Consider the following 17,941-nt stretch of genomic DNA (forward strand, 5'->3'; position numbering starts at 1 on the left):
CCAAATACGTACCCAAGATACATGAAAACCACGTCCACACAAAAACCCACAAACGAGCGTTCACAGCGGCACAGTTCACAATAGCCTAGAGGGAACAACGCAAACATCCAACGATAGATGAAACTATAAACAAAACGTGGTCTGTCCATACAGTGGCATAGGATTCGGTCACAAGTGGAACGAAGCGTGGACACGTGCTCCAACATCCATGAACCCTGAATACATAATGCCAAGGAGAGAAGCCGGACGCAGCCACGTATCGTAGGATTCCATGTATGTGAAACGTCCAGAGTAGGTAAATCTCGCCACAGAGGTTGCCCAAGGGGTTGCCAGGGTTCGGGGTCGAGAGGAATGTGGAGTGATGCGGACACGGGGTTTCTGCCTGGTCCTGGCCTCCCCTGCCAGACTGTGGGAGCCACCTTACAGCCTCGCTGTGCTAAGGAAGGGGTCACCGGGCAGGAGGAGGGTCGCATAGACCAGGAGGTCAGAGACAACCCTCAAGGAGGTGGAGGCAGGAGCCCGGGTGGAGGCAGGAGACCCAGAAAAGGGGCATGAAATCCGTCACGAGGCCCAGGCTCCCTCATCTGACTCTGGAGGAGATCGAGCATCAGCCTTCACCACACCCACTATGGGGTGGCCAGGATCACTTGAGCCTGTATCTCCAGGGGCCCGAGTCTGGTGGCAAAGGACACCTAAAATAGCGCTTGGTCCTTCCCAAATCCACGCTGGCTCCCAGGGGTGTGGGGAGACCTGACTGACTCCCTCTGAGGGATGCTGTTCACTAAGAGACATTTACTGGGCGCCCGGTAGATGCTGGGGGTACAGACAGGAGCAGAGCCCTTATCTACTGGAAACGCATGTCACCTCCCTGGGGTCCAGGGTAAGAAACGTGGTGTCAGCTTGCCAAGGAGCACCCATAGGGAGCTGATGCCCTGTGGGATCCTGAAGGCTGAGGGCCAGGCCGGGGAGGGCAGAGCTCAGGAAGCCCCAGGTTCTTCAGCCCGGGCAGAAGGCAGGCTGAGGACAGCGGAGAAAGGAGGTAAGTAGCGGCAGTCACACATACTGAACTCAAGCATTCAGAGCTCACCCTGAGTTTACATAGGATGCTAAGGGAAGAGACAAGATCGCATGTGCCTGGTGACACTATGCAGGGTGGATGCAAAGGACAGGATGTAGGGAACCCGCTGAGGGGTCGGCAGGTGTAGCTGTCCGGGGGTGGGGGTGGGGGTGGGGGGGTCTCAAAACGCAGTTGCAAGGACAAGGGCGGCTGACATTATGCACCTGATCTCTCCAGGGGCTCTGCAGGAGCCACCCTGCCTCCCCATCTCCCCAGCCGTGCCGCCCTGGATGCAGGCCCCAGGACACCAAGTGGCATTACTGGGAAGGTCTCGTGGCTTCCAGGGCCCCCAAAGCTCTCCGGCTTGCCATGTCCTGACAGACCGGCCAGGACTCAACCCAAGCACCAGCCAAAGTCCCCAAATACAGAGGTGAGCCAGGCCAGACAGAAAGGTGAGCTAACAACATCTCTGCCAAGAGCTGCTGGCTCGGTCCCCAGCTTCCCGTCCCACTAAACTGTCCCCGCCTCCCCCGGAATACAGAGATCACAAGAGCACCACCCTCCTGAAGCTGTCCACGCCCCGGAAAACAATCAGAGTCGCAGACACGCCATGCACGATCCCCGGAAGGTAGGGACACCCAAGCGTGCATCAAGTGGTCGACAGATGAACCAAACGGGGTAGCTCTATGCAGCCCGACGTCATCCTACCACAGAAAGGAAGGAAGCACGGACACCTGCTGCAGCACAGACGACCTTGAAAACAGGATGCCAATCACCCAAGGCCACCGCTGTAGCCTGCCATTTACATGGAGCATCCAAAAAGGCGAGTCCACGGGTTCAGAAAGTAGATTTGTGGTTCCCACGGGCTGTGCGCGGGGAGATTTCAGGGGCAGCTAATGGGCACGAAGTTTCTTTTTGGGGGGGGGGGGCGGCGAGGATGCCCTGGAACTGATGGCCGCACAACACCGTGGATGCGCTTAACTAAGCCAGCGAACTGTAGGTTCAAAAATGGTGACTATGGGAAGTTTTAGGTTGTGTGAGTCTTTCCCCAATTAAATAAAAAAAATCAGGGGCGCCTGGGTGGCTCCGTGGGTTGGGCGTCCGACTTCGGCTCGATTCATGATCTCGGGGTTCGTGAGTTCAAGCCCCACATGGGGCTCTGTGCTGACAGCTTGGAGCCTGGAGCCCACTTTGGACTCTGTGCCTCCCTCTCTCTCTGCCCCTCACCCACTCACATTCTGTCTCTGTCTCTCTCAAAAATAAACATTAAAAAAATAAATAATAAATAAATAAATAAACATTAACAAATTTTTTTTTTAATTTTAAGAAAATCACATATATTTTGCACCGGACCCAGCGGGAAGAGCTGAGACACCAGAGTTGCCACTAGGGCTATGACGATGCCCTTAAAGTAATAACCCTGTGGTACCTACTCTGCTCCTCCGAGGTCTCCCAGCTCACTCACAGGGGAGGGAAGAGGCAACTGCACGCTGCCTGGGGCTACAGCCAAAGCAATAACTAATCCTGGGCCTTGGGAGGGAGGTGGGGGGAGGAGGGCTAAGAGTGGATGGAGACCTCCACAGCCTGGAAAGGGACCAGCCCATCATACAGAAGATGCTTCGCGTGGCTTCACGGACGCCCTGCTTCCGTCCTTCCCCTGCGCCACACGCTCAGTGTGTACCCATCAGGGACCACGCCTCACCGCCGGGATTTGGAAATAAACCAGCGATGCAGGGCGCCTGAGTGGCTCAGTTGGGTAAGCGTCCCAACTCGTGATCTCAGCTCAGGTCATGATCCCGCAGTTCGTGAGTTCGAGCGCCGAATCGGGCTCTGCGCTGGCAGCACGGAGCCCACTTGGGATGCTCTCTCTCCCTCTCTCTGCCCACTAGCCTTCCCCCGCGCTCATGAGCGTGCTCTCAAAAATAAGCAAACTTAAAAAAAAAACCCACAAAGACGCACTCGGCCTTGAGAAGGAAATTATCAAAGCCAATTCTAGTCTCCAAAGCAGAAGTAGGAACAAGGAGGTCCGCTACTGGCTTTTATCCAGCACCTTCGAACCCTTTTCATGCCAACTTCAACTCAGTCTCTAAGTTACGAGCCAAGGAACTCCTGGGAGGGGCTGCCCCAGGCCCCGGCCAGCACAGGGATGGCTTTTATTTTAATCTCAAGTATGGAGGGTCTCCTAAGGATCTCTGTGGGTATCTTTCCTCGCAGAATGAATTTTCCATAGCAGAAGCGGAGACAGAATGAAGGGGCTTGACTTTGGAAACTATCCTCCTCCCAAGAGCAATGAGGCACCTTGGCACCCGGTCAGAGTGGGTGAGCACGACTCTCAGAATCACACAGCCTGGGCTTTGCTCATCTGTGCTCACCTTCCTACTGCTGTGCGCTTTGCCATTTGCCCGATCCCAGCAATAACTGCCATGTGGTAGCATTTACTCAGAGGCAGGAGCTGCTCTGTGCCCAAAGTTGAGGATGAGGGGGACAAGGAACACGTATCATTTATGTCACTAAAGAGACAAAGAGGTCTCCGTTGTAGTAAGAAGACTAAAGATGGGGAAGGCGGGTGGGGGGAGACGCGAGTGAACCAGCAGAGATTTGAAGAGTGGGCGTCTTTCAGAGCATCCAAGGAAACAAATGGCTTCCCACATCCTTCCAGAACTATCTTCAACTCCAGAATTAGATGGAGGCCAAATCGAGCGGAGACAGGCTCACCGAAAGCAGGAAGGCTTATTAGGTAAAGAACTCCAGTTCCTGCTACATGGAACTAACACAGACCCTCCATCCCAGCATAGATCCCCGAAGCACTGGATAAAATAGGAAAAACCTCACATACACCACTAAGCTCAAAAGCAAGGGACACTCTCAAGGCCAGAAGCAAGGAGGGACGTCACACCCAGCAGGGTGGGCGTATGAGATGCTGCTGAGGTGGCCCAGGGCTGTGAGAATGGTTACAGGCTCTAACAGCTAAGGGTAGGAAGCTTCCAGCCCACTGAGTGACAGAAGTGACCGTGGTTCTATGGAGGCTAGAAGGGAGACTCCTATCAGAAGCTGACGCATAAAAGGCTGCTTCCCCATGGAAGATGGGCTAGAAAAAGTATTCCCTACTGTCTCCGACAATCAGCAAGGAAGTGGACTTGGCTAAGGAGGTGACCGGATGCAGGAGAAAGGGGGCAGGCCTGTGATGTACCAAGATGCCAAGTCTGCGCCATGCACAGGTGCAAGATCCAAACCCGTGTGGTGCAGGAAAGCCAAACTGAGGAATCAATGCAAAAAGTGTTTCTAGACCAGTGACATCTCTAAGGTACTAGAAATAAATGAAAAGCACTGTGAGGGACCCTCATGGGAGAGGTACTTCAGATAAGCCCTTCTCCACTTGGTTTGGCCTCAGCATAAATCGGGCAGTGAAGATAGTTCCAAGAGGATGTGAAAACCAGGGGAGGCAGCCCAGTCGAACATGAGCTCATAATCAAAGATCAAACCATGCAAGCAAATGAATCACCGTAAGGGACAATCAGCAGACACAATTAACAAAAGGAAGGGCACCCTTTTTGTTTTAGATGTGTTAATAACATCACGATCTGGTGGGATTTATTCCAGGGATGCAAGGGTGTTTCAATATTTGCAAATCAAAGTGATACATCACACTAACAAGAGAAAAGATAAAAGCCTTATGATCATAACAAAAGATGCAGAAAAAGCATTTGACAAGATATCCAGTCAGGATTAAAACTCTTAAGGGGATTTAGAGGGAACATACCCGAACAAACGTAACAAAGTCCATAGCCGAAAAACTCACAGCTAACATCATAGTCAATGGTGAAAAACTGAGAACTTTTACTCTAAGATCAGGAACAAGACAGGGTTGTCCTCTCTCACCACTTTTCTTCAACATAGTAGTGGAAGTCCTCCTAGCTGCAGCAGTCAGACATGAAACAAAATGAATTCCAGTAAAGTTGTAGGATACAGAATATACAGAAATCTGTTGCAACTCTATACACTAATAATGAAGTGGCAGATAAAGAAATTAAGAAAACAACCCCATTTATAACTGCACCAAAAAGAATAAACTTAACCAAGGAAGGAAAGACATATACTGTGAAAACCATAAGACGCTGATAAATGAAATTCAAGAGGACACAGATAGGAAGATATACCATCTTCATGGATTGGCAGAATATTGTTCAATGTCTCTACTACCCAAAGTAATCTATAGATTCAAAGCAATGCCTATCAAAACAGCAAAAAGCATTTTTCACGGAACTATAACAAATCAGCCTAAAATTTGTATGGAACCATGAAAGACCCGAAATAGCAAAAGCAATCTTGAGAAAGATGGACTTACAGGTTCCAGATTTCAAAACCTACTACAAAGCTCTAATACTCAAAACAGTAGAATACTGGCAAAAAAAATAGACACCTACGTCACTGCAACAGGAACAAGGGCCCAGAAATAAACTTATGCTCCTGTGGTCAATTAATCTATGACAAAGGAGGCAAGAATACACAACGGGGAAGAAACAGTCTTTCCAATAAGCAGTGTTGGGAAAACTCGGACAGCTACGTGCAAAAAAAAAATAGAACTGGACTACTTGCTCACACCATACCCAAAAAAACAAACTCAAAATGGGTTAAAGACCTAAATACGAGACCTGAAACTATAAAAGCCCCAAAAGAAAACATAGGCAATAATCTCTTGGACATCAAGCTTAGAAACAAATGGGACCACTAAACTAAACTAAAAAGCTTTTGCACAGCAAAAGAAACCATCAACAAAACCAAAGGCAACCTACCAAATGGGAGAAGATATTTGCAAATGGCACGTGCAGTAAGAGGTTAATATCCAAGGTATATAAAGAACTCATACAATTTAACACCAACCCCCTCCCCCCCCCATGCCGAACAATTCTATTTATTTTTTTTTTTTTAATTTTTTTTTTCAACGTTTATTCATTTTTGGGACAGAGAGAGACAGAGCATGAACGGGCGAGGGGCAGAGAGAGAGGGAGACACAGAATCGGAAACAGGCTCCAGGCTCTGAGCCATCAGCCCAGAGCCCGACGCGGGGCTCGAACTCACGGACCGCGAGATCGTGACCTGGCTGAAGTCGGACGCTTAACCGACTGCGCCACCCAGGCGCCCCCGAACAATTCTATTTAAAAAACAAGCAGAGGACCTGAATAGACATTTTTTCGCAAAGAGAAAAGATGGCCAGGGGAGCCTGGGTGGTTCAGTCAGTTCAGTGTCTGACTTCGGCTCAGGTCATGGTCTCAAGGTTCATGAGTTTGAGCCCCGTGTCGGACTCAGCTCTCAGCGTGGAGCCCATCTAAGATCTTCTAACCCCTCCTCTCTCTGCCCCTTCCCCACTCGTCTGCCTATCTCCAAAATAAACATAAAGAAGATATATAAGAAAAGTGACGGCCATCAGACGTGAAAAGATGTTTAATATCATTCCTCAGGGAAATGCAAATTTAAACCACAATGAGAGATCACCTCACACCAGTGAGAATGGTTAGTATCAAAAAAGACAAATGAGTGGTGGTGAGGGCGTGGAGAAAAGGGACTCTCGAGCACTGCCGGTAAGAATGTAAATTGGCCTAACAGCCGTGGAAAACAGCATGAAGTTTCCTCAAAAAAAAAAAAAAAAAAAAAAAAAAAAATCACACGAGCCATTAATTCCACCCCTGGGTATTTTACCCAAAGAAAATGGAAACGCGAATTTGAAAACACACGCACCCCTATGTTTCTTGCAGCACTATTTACAATAGCCAAAATACGGAAGCACCCAAGTGTCGCCGACGACAAGATCCGACAATACAAGATCTAGGACGGACCCCTGGAGGGAATTATGCGAAGTGAAATAAGTCGGAGAAAGACAAATACCATAGGATTTCACTGCTATGTAGGATCTAGAAAACAAAACAGACTCTTGAATACAAGGAGGTGGTAGTTGCCAGAGAGAAGGTGTGGGAGGAGGAATGGGTGAAAGGGATTAAGGGTCACAAACGTTCGGTCACAGAGATGAAAGGCAGGCGTGCAGAATAGAGACAATACTATCGTCATGACACCGTACGGTGATAAACGGCGACCACACTTACTGTGCTGAGCACTGAGTAATGTCCAGAATTGGCAAATCACTAGATCACTTACTAACATTGTATGTCAATTATACTTCAAGAAATTTTTTTCAATAAAAAAATCGGGGGGCGCCTGGGTGGCTCAATTGGTTAAACATCCGACTTCGCTCGGGACGTGATCTCACAGTTCGTGAGTTCAAGCCCCACGTCAGGCTCTGTGCTGACAGCTTGGAGCCTGGAGCCTTGGAGCTTCAGATTCTGTGTCTCCCTCTCTCTGCCCCTCACCTGCTCACACTCTGTCTCTCTCTGTCTTTCAAACATAAACAAACATTAAAAAAAATTTTTTTTTTAAATCGGGGGAGGGGGCATGCCTGGCTGGCTCAGTCGGTAGAGCACCTAACTCTTGATCTTCGGGTTGTAAGTTTGAGCCCTATGTTGGGGGTAGAGTTTAAATTTTTTCTTTAATTTTAACAAGGAATGGCACCACAAGAGGGTGAAACAGAAGAAACCATGTAGTAAGCGTTAAATTTTTACAAATAATGAAAGAGCACTATGACAAAAGCAGTGAGTTTGAAAACCATATAGAACTCATAAAAAAATGTTTTAAGTTTTGTTGAGAAATAGCGTGCACACACAGGAGCAGGGGAAGGGCAGAGAGAGAGAGAGGAAGAGAGAAAATCCCAAGCAGGCTCCACACCGTCAGTGCAGAGCCCAATGTGGGCCTGATCTCACAACCATGAGATCAGGACCTGAGCTGAAATCAAGAGTCAGTCGTTTAACTGGGCCACCCAGGTGCCCCGTGTTTTTTTTTTAAAGTCATTGGATTTAAAAACTTAAGGGGCAGCAAGATTTAAAATTTTTTAATGTTTATTTTATTTTTGAGAGAGACAGAGCACAAGCGGGGGAGGGGCAGAGAGAGAGGGAGACACAGAATCCGAAGCAGGCTCCAGGCTCCGAGCTGTCAGCACAGAGCCTGATGTGGGGCTCGAACTCACTGATGGTAAGATCATGACCTGAGCCGAAGTTGGATGCCCAACGGACTGAGCCACCCAGGCACCCTGGGGCAGTAAGATTTTAATAGCTAAAGAGAGAATTAGTGAAGTGGAAGAGAGACCTAAGAAAAAGACTCCAAATACAGCAAAAAGCAGTAAAACGATAGAAAATATCAGAGAGGAGTAAAGAGGCATTCAAGACCGAATGACATGGTCCAACATATTTCTGTTTTTTAAATTTTTTTTAATGTTTATTTATTTTTGAGACAGAGAGAGAGCATGAGCAGGGGAGGGTCAGAGAGAGGAGCAGACACAGAATCTGAAGCAGGCTCCAAGCTGTCAGCACAGAGCCCGACGCGGGGCTCGAACTCACAGACGGTGAGATCATGACCTGAGCCAAAGTGAGACGCTTAACCGACTGAGCCACCCAGGCACCCCGGTCCAATGTATTTCTAAGAGGAATTACTGAAGAAGAAAATAAAGAGAAGGGTCGGGGAGAGAACATTTTTCATACCGTAAGACGTAAGCCTTCTTCAGAATAAAAGAGCATAAACCATTCTCAAGCAGGACAAATAAAACAAATCTACCTAGACAAAGTGCGGTTAAAAACAAAAACAAAATCCCCAAAATCTCAGAGGTACAAAAGCAGATTTCACACAAAAGAATCAGACCAAAGAGCTGACTTCTCAACAGCAACAAGGGACCAAAACCAAAGTGCTGAGAGAAGATATAGCCAGCCAGTGATCCCAGGAGGATCCTGGCAAAATCTAGTCACTTCCAGACAGCTGCTGACTCAGAGACTCACTGGAAAACCTATGGAAAGGTGGAGCACATAAGAAAATGAGATCTGGGGGGCGAAACTGTTCCAAGAATTAATAGGGTCTGCATATAGGAATAATCAAACCAATGAGTGGCTTTCAAAAACAGAGAAAGCACCACAGAGTGACGCAAATTAAGGCGGGTTAAGGTCCCTGATCATCAGTACAGGGAAAAACAAAGACCAATGTCACTTGTGTCAAATGGTGGCCATGTCAAAAAATGAAATGAATTAGCGAAGTTACAGAATGCCCTAAAAGGGAAAAATTGTATGGGGCGCCTGGGTGGTTCCGTCGGTTAAGCATCCAACTCTCGATCTGGGCTCAGGTCACCATCCCAGGGTCATGGGATGAAGCCCCGTATCAGGTTCCACACTGAGCATGGAGCCTGAAGATTTTCTCTCTGCCTCTGCCCTGCTCCCCCACTCTCCACAAAATGAAAAATGAAATGAAATTTTAAAAAGGGAGGAACACAGCCAGCCCCTGAATGGTTCCTTTTTTAATGTTTATTTATTTTTAATTTTTTTTAACGTTTATTTATTTTTGAGACAGAGAGAGACAGAGCATGAACGGGGGAGGGTCAGAGAGAGAGGGAGACATAGAATCTGAAACAGGCTCCAGGCTCTGAGCTGTCAGCCCAGAGTCCAACGCGGGGCTCGAACTCACGGACCGCGAGATCGTGACCTGAGCCGAAGTCTGACGCTTAACTGACTGAGCCACCCACGCGCCCCTTAATGTTTATTTATTTTTGAGAGAGAGAGAGAGAGACAGAGTGTGAGTGGGGGAGGAAAAGAGAGACAGGGAGACACAGAATCTGAAACAGGCTCTAGGCTCTGAGCTGTCGGCACAGAGCCCAACGCGGGGCTCGAACCCACAGACCGCGAGATCACGACCTGAGCCGAAGTCGGACGCTCAACTGACTGAGCCACCCAGGCACCCCTGCCTCCGAGTGGTTTCTAATGGAATTAGTACTTGCCAACAGCTACTGAACACTTACAATGTGTCAAGGGCTTTGCTAAAATTCTCATTTAATCCTCCCAATAGCCCTGCAACACGTGCCCATCTGACAGATGAGAAAACCAAGACATGGAAGCAAAGTAACTCACCCAGACAGGGAAAGGCGGTGCCACAGTTCAAAGCCGCATCTATCTGCTGCTATGGGCCAAGGTCGGGGGAGGCCAGCATGTGCCTGTGTGGGACCCCGGCTGCAGTCTTGGGGGATGCAGGTGAGGACAAGACAAGAGAACCCCCAGGAACATCAGGTGTGCTGGGCCTAACTGCTAAGTGCTCACTTGAGGGCTCTTTGACCACTGGGACCCCAGCATAAATGCTCAGGAGGAAGGAAGGGAACCCCCCCCTTCTAACCTCAGCCCACAAAGTCCTTGACCGTGGCCACCTTCTCCCTCCATCACGGTCTAGGACTCAGCCACGCCAGTAGTGAGGTCTCCTGCTGGCCGCCTGCCCGCCCTCCCAGAGGCACCTGATCCCCGAGACCCGAATGTGCCTTCTCGCCTCCTAGGGAGCCGTGCCAAGAGCCCAAGACCCACTTCTGACAGCTTGCCCATCCGCAAAGGTCACACTGCTGGAACAACAAAGGGCCTTTTTGTCCTCGCGCTTAAGGTGGCTGCCACCACTGGCGCAAATCACCCACTCGACCTTCTGGCTTTATGAATTAATAATAAAGTTGGCACGGGCGGCAGGGAGGCTCACGGGCCCAGACGCCGCCTCCTCCCCATCCCCTCGCCTGGTCCCACCAACGTGGGTACGAGAGTGCCCCTCGCCCTATCTCCCCAAAGCAGTGGGCACCTCTGAGCCAAAAACACCATGTTCCCGCGATTTGAGATAGCAGATACTGGAGGGCTCTGCGAGAGTAAAAAGCACCTTATCGACACGACACTCGAGGTATTCCGTCTGGATGATTGGGTCCTGCGGCATGTCTGGGCACTGGTGACAGTCCGTGCTGCATTCCGGGGGGGGGGGGGGGGGCCATTAACTCACAAGAAGAGATCCTGCCAGAGTGGGGCTGGGGGTGGGGGTGGGGTGAGAAAGAAAGACGCATAAGGGATCTGGTTACTCCTCATTCGCAGAGCTATAGGAAGTCTTGAGCGGCCTGCCAATTACTTTCCTGCAGGGAAAATACAGATTCTTCCTCTGAAACAGACGTGAGCCACCCAGTAAGACCCCACGGAGCGGAGAGGGCAGCACATTCCAGCTCTCGCTCTCAGAGCCCCCAATTCCCCCTCGTGATGCCCCCCCACCGAGCTTGTCCTCCCTGGGGACAGCCCACAGTTCATAGCACAAAACCAAGCCTGTCTGCCTCAAGGTCCAATTCTCCCCCTGCCAACTTAGTAAACGAGCATGTGGGACTCTGTCTACGAGGTCACGGTGTAATGGCGTTGCCTCTCCCAGACATACAAGATCCTTGGTCTCTGTCCAGCTTGTGTGGGGCTTAGGTCACGTGGGAGAGTCAGCTTTGAATTGGGGTTCCCCACTCAGCATTTAAGGGACCTTGAGCAGTCCCTTCGGGTGTCTGAGCCTCCGTTTCCTCATCTGTAAATTGGCAACATATGCTACCGTGAAAGTGGAGAGGATCCGGCCCAGCCGGAGTACAAAGTATTAGCAGTGCTGGGCCAGAGGGTAGAGGTGCTTCTGGTGCTTACGAATTAAGTGCATTTCCCACCCGGCCCTTTTAAAGGCTTCCAGAAGCAGCCTGCACATTTCCGCACCACAAGCACCCCGGGATGAGCAGGGGTGGAAGAATCTGGATACTGCCCACCTTACCAAGCTCTGGAGGGCTCCCGAGGGCCGGGACCACTGTGCCCACATCACCACCAGACCACGGGCCCCAGCCCACCCCGAGAGCTCAGCCTGTGGTGACAGATCCTCCCCAGGCCCCACAGACGTGCTTATTCCTCCTTGCCCAGAGGCCACTTTTCGCCTTGTCCTAAAAAATGTTTTTAATTATTTTCTTATTACGGGAGGATTTAGGATTTACATGAGTCTGATGAGCGCTGGGGGTCTGGTCCCAACCCCACCCCGCCAGAGCCCCACAGACACAGCAGTGCACCCTATCTTGTGGGGCTTACAGAGTGACCCCGGAGCCCAGGGCAAAAGCCATAATCCACCCGCAGGAAGCAGAAAGGGGGCTGAGTAGGTGCTATCGGTCATTTGACTTCACAGGCCTCGGCAGATGACAGGACGAACTCAGTGGTACCGGCCAGGGCGCCTGCACCCCTCAAAGGCCCTGAGCTCCTGCAGGGCCGGGAAGGGGTCCAGTCGGCCTGGCTATCCAGAGGGAACATAACGCACGGCAAATAGGCCGAGGCCTTTATGACCTCAGAGTAGTGCCCGGCGGCCAGAGGCCAGGGGAAAACGCAGTGCCACCCACACCCGCCCGTGTGGGCCACACAAGCCTCCGTCCCTGGTGAAGAGGTCTGGGGAGCAGACCAGAAACCGAACCCCGGCTCTACTTCTCAGTAGCTTGTGGCCTCGGGCAAGGGGCCCGCTCCCCGAAGCTTCCAGGGCCTCATCTGACAAACGGGAATCTAAGGTGTACCTGGGGGGAGGGGGGGCGGAGTGGGGGGCCCGAGAGCAGCTGTGCACGTAAACCGCACGGCTCGGCTCCGAGTTCGGCAGATGACGGGCGCCTGGTGCACACTCACTGTCACCATGACGAGGTCTAACTCTAGATCTGGGACGTTGTTTTTCCTTCGTCCTTCTGGCAGCTTCTTGGCTTGTACATAGATAGGCCTGTGGAGCTGTTTGGAAGCCTGAAGGAAAAAATAGACCCTCCACCTTTCCCAGAATTCTTCATTTATTATTTCCTTTGCAGCCTCAGGAGCAGACCAGATTGGGGAGGTGGGGGGGGGGGGGGAAGGCGGGTGGCAGGAAGGGGCCACGCCTGCTCAAGGTGGTGAAGGGGAGCGGAGGGACACCTTCGGTGAGTGATTCCCAAGGGGCCTCTCTTCCCGTCAGGGGGCCCCCGTCACACCTCAGGACTGATCCCGCTGTGGAAAGAGAAAGGCCAGCTCAGGGTTTAATGTGAATTTTGACAATCTAGGTAGTCAGCCTTCTCGGCTCAGAAGAGATGTTTGGATGACTTTTTTTAGGTTTTAAATCAATCAAGGAGACTCTCGCAGGCAAGGGGAGGTGGGCGTGGAACCCAGAGATGCCCTGTGTGGGCGAGCTTGCGCTGAGGCCTATTTTTGGCGGGGCTGGCTCAGCGCTGAAGCCCACAGACTGGATCTCACGGTGCCGGGCGGGCGTGGCCGAGGCCGGCCGGTGGGGTGGCACCGGGGGTCGCTCCGGGGCAACACCCCTTGGGTTATAAAGTCCCCGGGGTCTCCGCCCCTCCAACACGAGCGGCTTGTGGCCCGAGGACCACGCACACATACAAAGGTGAATGAGAAAGACACCACGTCTCCTGCGGTCCAGAAGCGCCAAGCTTCGAGGGGGTGGCTGGTGACAGAGCTGACAGTTCCACCGGGGTGTGATGTGTGCTATAACGGGAGGGGACGCAGGGGGCATGGCCATCTCGAGGATGCACATTAACCCTCAAAGGCTGGATGGAGAGTAACCAGGGCGGCTTCTGGAAGGGCGCTACGGAGCCCTGAACCACAAGGAAGGGGGTTGCAAAAAGACAGGCCTGAGGGGAAGTGTTTGCCATCTTAACTTGGCCGCTGGTTACAGAAGCATCTCCTTACATAAACACCAAGTTATGCACAGTCGAGGGAAGAGTGCTCCAGGCAGAGGGAATGGCTTGCACCACGGCCCGGAGGTGAGAAAAAGAGACGAGCAACCTGTTCCTACCCCTTCTGCGTTCCTAGACATCAGAGAGGCAACTCAACACAGTGAAAGCACGGTGTCGGAGGAAACGGACTTAGGGATCCTCTGAGCCCCTGCTCCTCCACTTATGACCCCTGGGGCTGCCACCTTGGAGGCTTCACCCCTCCAAGCCTCAGTTTCCTTATCCGTAAAATGGCCACATGGCCATCTTCCATGGAGGGTTATTATGAAGATTCCACCAGAATGCATGCAGAGGGTTCAGCACAGAGCCCGGTGCTCAAGGAATCATGCCCACTGTCACCATCTCATGCTCATCAGTTCCAGATGGAGTCCTCAGAGAGGGGCCAGGCTGACCCTTCAAATTAGGGACCGTCTTGGTCCTCAAAGAGGCCGGGGAGCCCAGCAACGTTGTGGGCACAGCCCGTTCCTTGGCTGACTGGGCCTTTAGGCTGAATGCTTCCCACGGATTCTTGTGGGAGCAGGATCCTGGGAGGTGACCTTCCCATGCCAAGCCAAGCCCTTGACATACATATATACATCATGTCACTGAAGCCATGTAACCGCCCCAGAATCCAGATGGGAACCCTGACGCTCAGAGGTAAAAGGACTTGTTTAAGGTCATGCAGCTGGGAAGAAGTAGGACCAAGCTTTAACTCTTAGCCGTGGTTCAGAGTGATGGGGACAAATGGGTCTAAAACACGGCCAATAGTACCAAACACTCGCCCAAAGCCACACACCTAGCAAGACCCCTTTAAGTCAGGCTCCTCCCACAAACTGAGCCCTCATTATGGCTGCACCCTCCTCTCACACAATTCTCATTTACTGTCCTCAACGTCTTCCCGCCACAGGGCCCTTGCACTGACTGTTCCCTCTGCCCAAAATGTACTTTTCGCTGACCTGCACGTAGCTGGTTCCTTCCTATTTAGGTTTCTGTTCCATTTTTGCCTCTGCAGAGAAGCCCTCCTGATCCTCTCTAAAGAATTGTTCCCTTGCCCTTCCTCGGACTCTCGTGCCACTGTGTAACTCCCCTCAGGGACGTCAGCCTCTAAATCTCCAAGTCCCTGGTCAACAAATACTCACTGAACGGGTAAAAGCGCCAGACTGTACCAGCCCCTATCAGAGAACTAGGTGGAACTTTCCACCTGCTGAAAGTTCAGAGAACTGAAGGCATTCATTCTCCTTTCTGACTTCAGAACCCCTTTCCTGACCCTCCCCCCCATCTCTCTTCTCCCTTTGGGGTACACAACTAGAATCCTGGGGCAACAAGAAGGGAAGCCACATCGGCCATTTGTAGGAAAGCTACAGGGGGAACACTCAGCATCAGTCTTCTCCCCCCACCCCCTACCCCAGACCTGACGGACCCAGGAAACTGACAAGATTCCCATCATGCTCTGCAGTCTCATCACCTGTCAAACTCACAGACAGATGGAATCCCCCGCAACCGCCTGTGCGGGGGCTGCCTGAGTGATGGAGGCTGGTGGCCAGCCCACCCTTCTGGCAGAAATCCCAGCTCCAGGGAACCCTGATTTCAACCAGTCCAGACACAAGGCAGCAAGAGAGTGTGCAGCTAACAGGGGAAACCCAACAAAGAGGGGAATCCTACCTCCTCTCTCATGTTAGCCTTCGGGTTGAACTGGACTTAAAACTTTTTGAAGTAAAACATTCATACGTTGTTCAAAAATGAAAATATTTTAAAAAACTATAATGAAAAGCTCCCTCTCCCTTCATCCCTCCCACCAAACCTCCAAGTATTCATTATTCTTCCTTGTGGATCCTTCCAGAGTCCTTGATGTAAACAAAGCGATTATAAACATAGGTTCTTATTTTTTTTAATGTTTATTTTATTTTTGAGACAGAGAGAGACAGAGCATGAACGGGGGAGGGTCAGAGAGACAGGGAGACACAGAATCGGAAGCAGGCTCCAGGCTCGAGCTGTCAGCACAGAGCCTGACGCAGGGCTCGAACTCACAGACCGTGAGATCATGACCTGAGCCGAAGTCGGATGCTCAACCAACTGAGCCACCCAGGCGCCCCTGTTATTATTTTTAAACCAAAAAGTGTTCCATATTATATATAGTACACACTTTTCCTCCCTCCAGTCGCAAATACTTTTGTATTTGTCCACGGGAAGATATACACATGTATGTACGTGGTGTGTGAATGTGTGTATGCACGCATGCGTGTACACACACACGTACACACACACACCCCCACACACACACCCTCCCCAGACCAGTTATTAAGGTGTTTTCTGTAATTTTCACCCAATTCTCCTGGAAAGAGCTGTTCAGATTAGGATCAGCAGGGGTCGCCTTTCAGCCTGGGCACAAGTGGCTGGGTCACCTCCACCCCCACCCAGGTGACCAATTATGGACCTGGTTGCACAAAATTCAAAGCAGGTGCCAGCTCTTCCCTTGAAATAACACTGCAGCTCCCATATCTTGGGCATCTAGCAGGTACTAGCAGAACTCTCCTTCTAGAAAGAAGGAAACAGAGAGAGGAAGTGACTAGCCCAAGGTCACACAGCCAGAAAGCGGTGTCGGCAGGATTCACATCGCCCTATCCAGTGCGCCCCCTCGCACTGGGGATCCGGCCTCCCTCGGTCTTCAGTCTACGCTTCCCTTCACGGCGGGTGGCAGAACCCGGCACCCCGAGGTCAGAGCCCAGGGTCAAGTTCCCAGCTGGACTGGGGCGGACAAACGCTTCCGCCGTCACTTCCCTGCGGTCAGCTCGGGGGCCCCCGCGGCCAGACCGCTCCGTGCGCCCAGCCTCGGGCCGGATGCGGGGCGCGCAGCCTCTGCGGGTCCCAGGAGCCCGGGCGAGCTTGAGGAAGGTCGCCGGGCTCCAGCCCAGTGCTCCCCGGGCTCTGCCAGCTACGCGGGGAGGTGGGCCCGCCTGAACCCACTTTACAGACGGCAGGACAAAGGCGCAGGGGGAGGCGCTCACCCGCCCGAGGTCACACGGCCGGAGAACGCCCGGCTGCCACCCAGGTCCCGTCGACTTCAAAACTTTCCGGCCCCTGCGCCTCGCGAACCCGAACGACTTTCAGGTGCGGAGCGCGCACACCGGCTGGGCGGCCCGGGCGCTCACCCTCCCGGCCGGGACGCCTGCCCAGCCCTGCTCCCTCCCGGGTCCGCAGTCCCCAGGCCCGGGGGCTCCCTGCCAACCCCGAGGGCGCCGAGGCTGAGCGGCCGCGGCACTTACTCAGCATCGCCGCGGAGCTCCTCGCCGCAGCCAGCAAAGTGGCCGGCGGGGACCCATTTGCAGGAGGGGGAGACTGAGGCGCAGAGACGGCCAGCTGCCGGCCCAAGGTCACACAGCGCGGCGGCGCGGAGCCGGCCGGGCGGCAGTGGCTGGGAGCCCCGCGCCAGCCGGCCGGCCGGCCGCCGGTCCCCGCCCGCGTCCCCGCGGATACTCACAGCCGGTCTTGCCCACGAGCTCCCGCACCTCCTCGGACGCGGAGTGGGCAGCGCCCATGGTGCCCGCGGCGGGGACCCCGGGGCGCGCGTCCCTCGCAGGCCCCGGGCTGGCGTCGGCTGCGCCGCGGCGGGTCCGGCCTCGGGTCCAGCGCGGGTCGGGACGCCGGGGACGGGGCTGAGCCGCGGGTTCCGCGTGGGGCGCGAGCGCGGCCTCTTATAGCGGCGGAGGGCGGCGCGCCGCGGTCCTAGCGCGCGCCGGCTTCGAGCACCGCGGGGAGGAGGGGGAGCGCCCTGCCCCCGGCAAGAAACGGTGGGGAGGGGTGGAAGGGGGTGCAGGGCCTAGGAGCCCCCAGCTAAAGTTCCCCCGTCCCCCACGCAGCGGCCGGGCTCCTCGCGGCTCGGCACCACCTCCGCAGCGCCGCCGGCTTTGGGAAGAGGCAGGTGTGAACAGAGTTGGGGTGTAGGTGGGCGGGAGCAGCCCCCTGGGAGGTTCCGTGTTCACCCCCACCCCGCTTCCACCACACCCTCCCAGATCTCAGGAGGGAAACTCACCTGGGACAGTGAAGAAACACAGCCAGGGTTAACTAGCTCGATGGCGAACAGCAGTGAAGGTAACATAATAATAGTAATCCCACTTAAATGCGCACCGGGTGCTTGGCTTGGCTTTGTTCCAGGAAAAGTCCTTGGCCCCTCCCCAGCACCTTGATGAAGCGGACAAACCCCAGGCCAGAGCGGCCCATCCTAGTAACACAGCCCAGGAGCCCGGGGTGGGGGGTGGGGTTCTCAAACTTGAGGG

At 53.0% G+C, this 17,941-nt stretch overlaps 1 protein-coding gene across 2 annotated transcripts in view; it reads right to left on the reverse strand.

Moving 5' to 3' along the window:
* TESC (tescalcin) overlaps positions 1 to 17,345 on the reverse strand; it is a 51,760-nt gene extending 34,415 nt beyond the window's left edge. The window contains exon 1 of one of the 2 annotated variants that reach the window (XM_086681796.1): positions 17,146 to 17,345. In XM_086681796.1, coding sequence (XP_086537922.1) covers positions 17,146 to 17,203 — 58 coding nt within the window. In that variant the 5' untranslated portion in view covers positions 17,204 to 17,345. The remainder of the gene's footprint in view (positions 1 to 17,145) is intronic. The other variant, XM_086681794.1, reaches the window with a different exon arrangement.
* Between the last annotated feature and the right edge of the window lie 596 nt (positions 17,346 to 17,941).

This window comes from Puma concolor, chromosome D3 (assembly GCF_028749965.1).
Source record: "Puma concolor isolate L17-30 chromosome D3, mPumCon1.1.hap2, whole genome shotgun sequence".
NCBI lineage: Eukaryota > Metazoa > Chordata > Mammalia > Carnivora > Felidae > Puma > Puma concolor.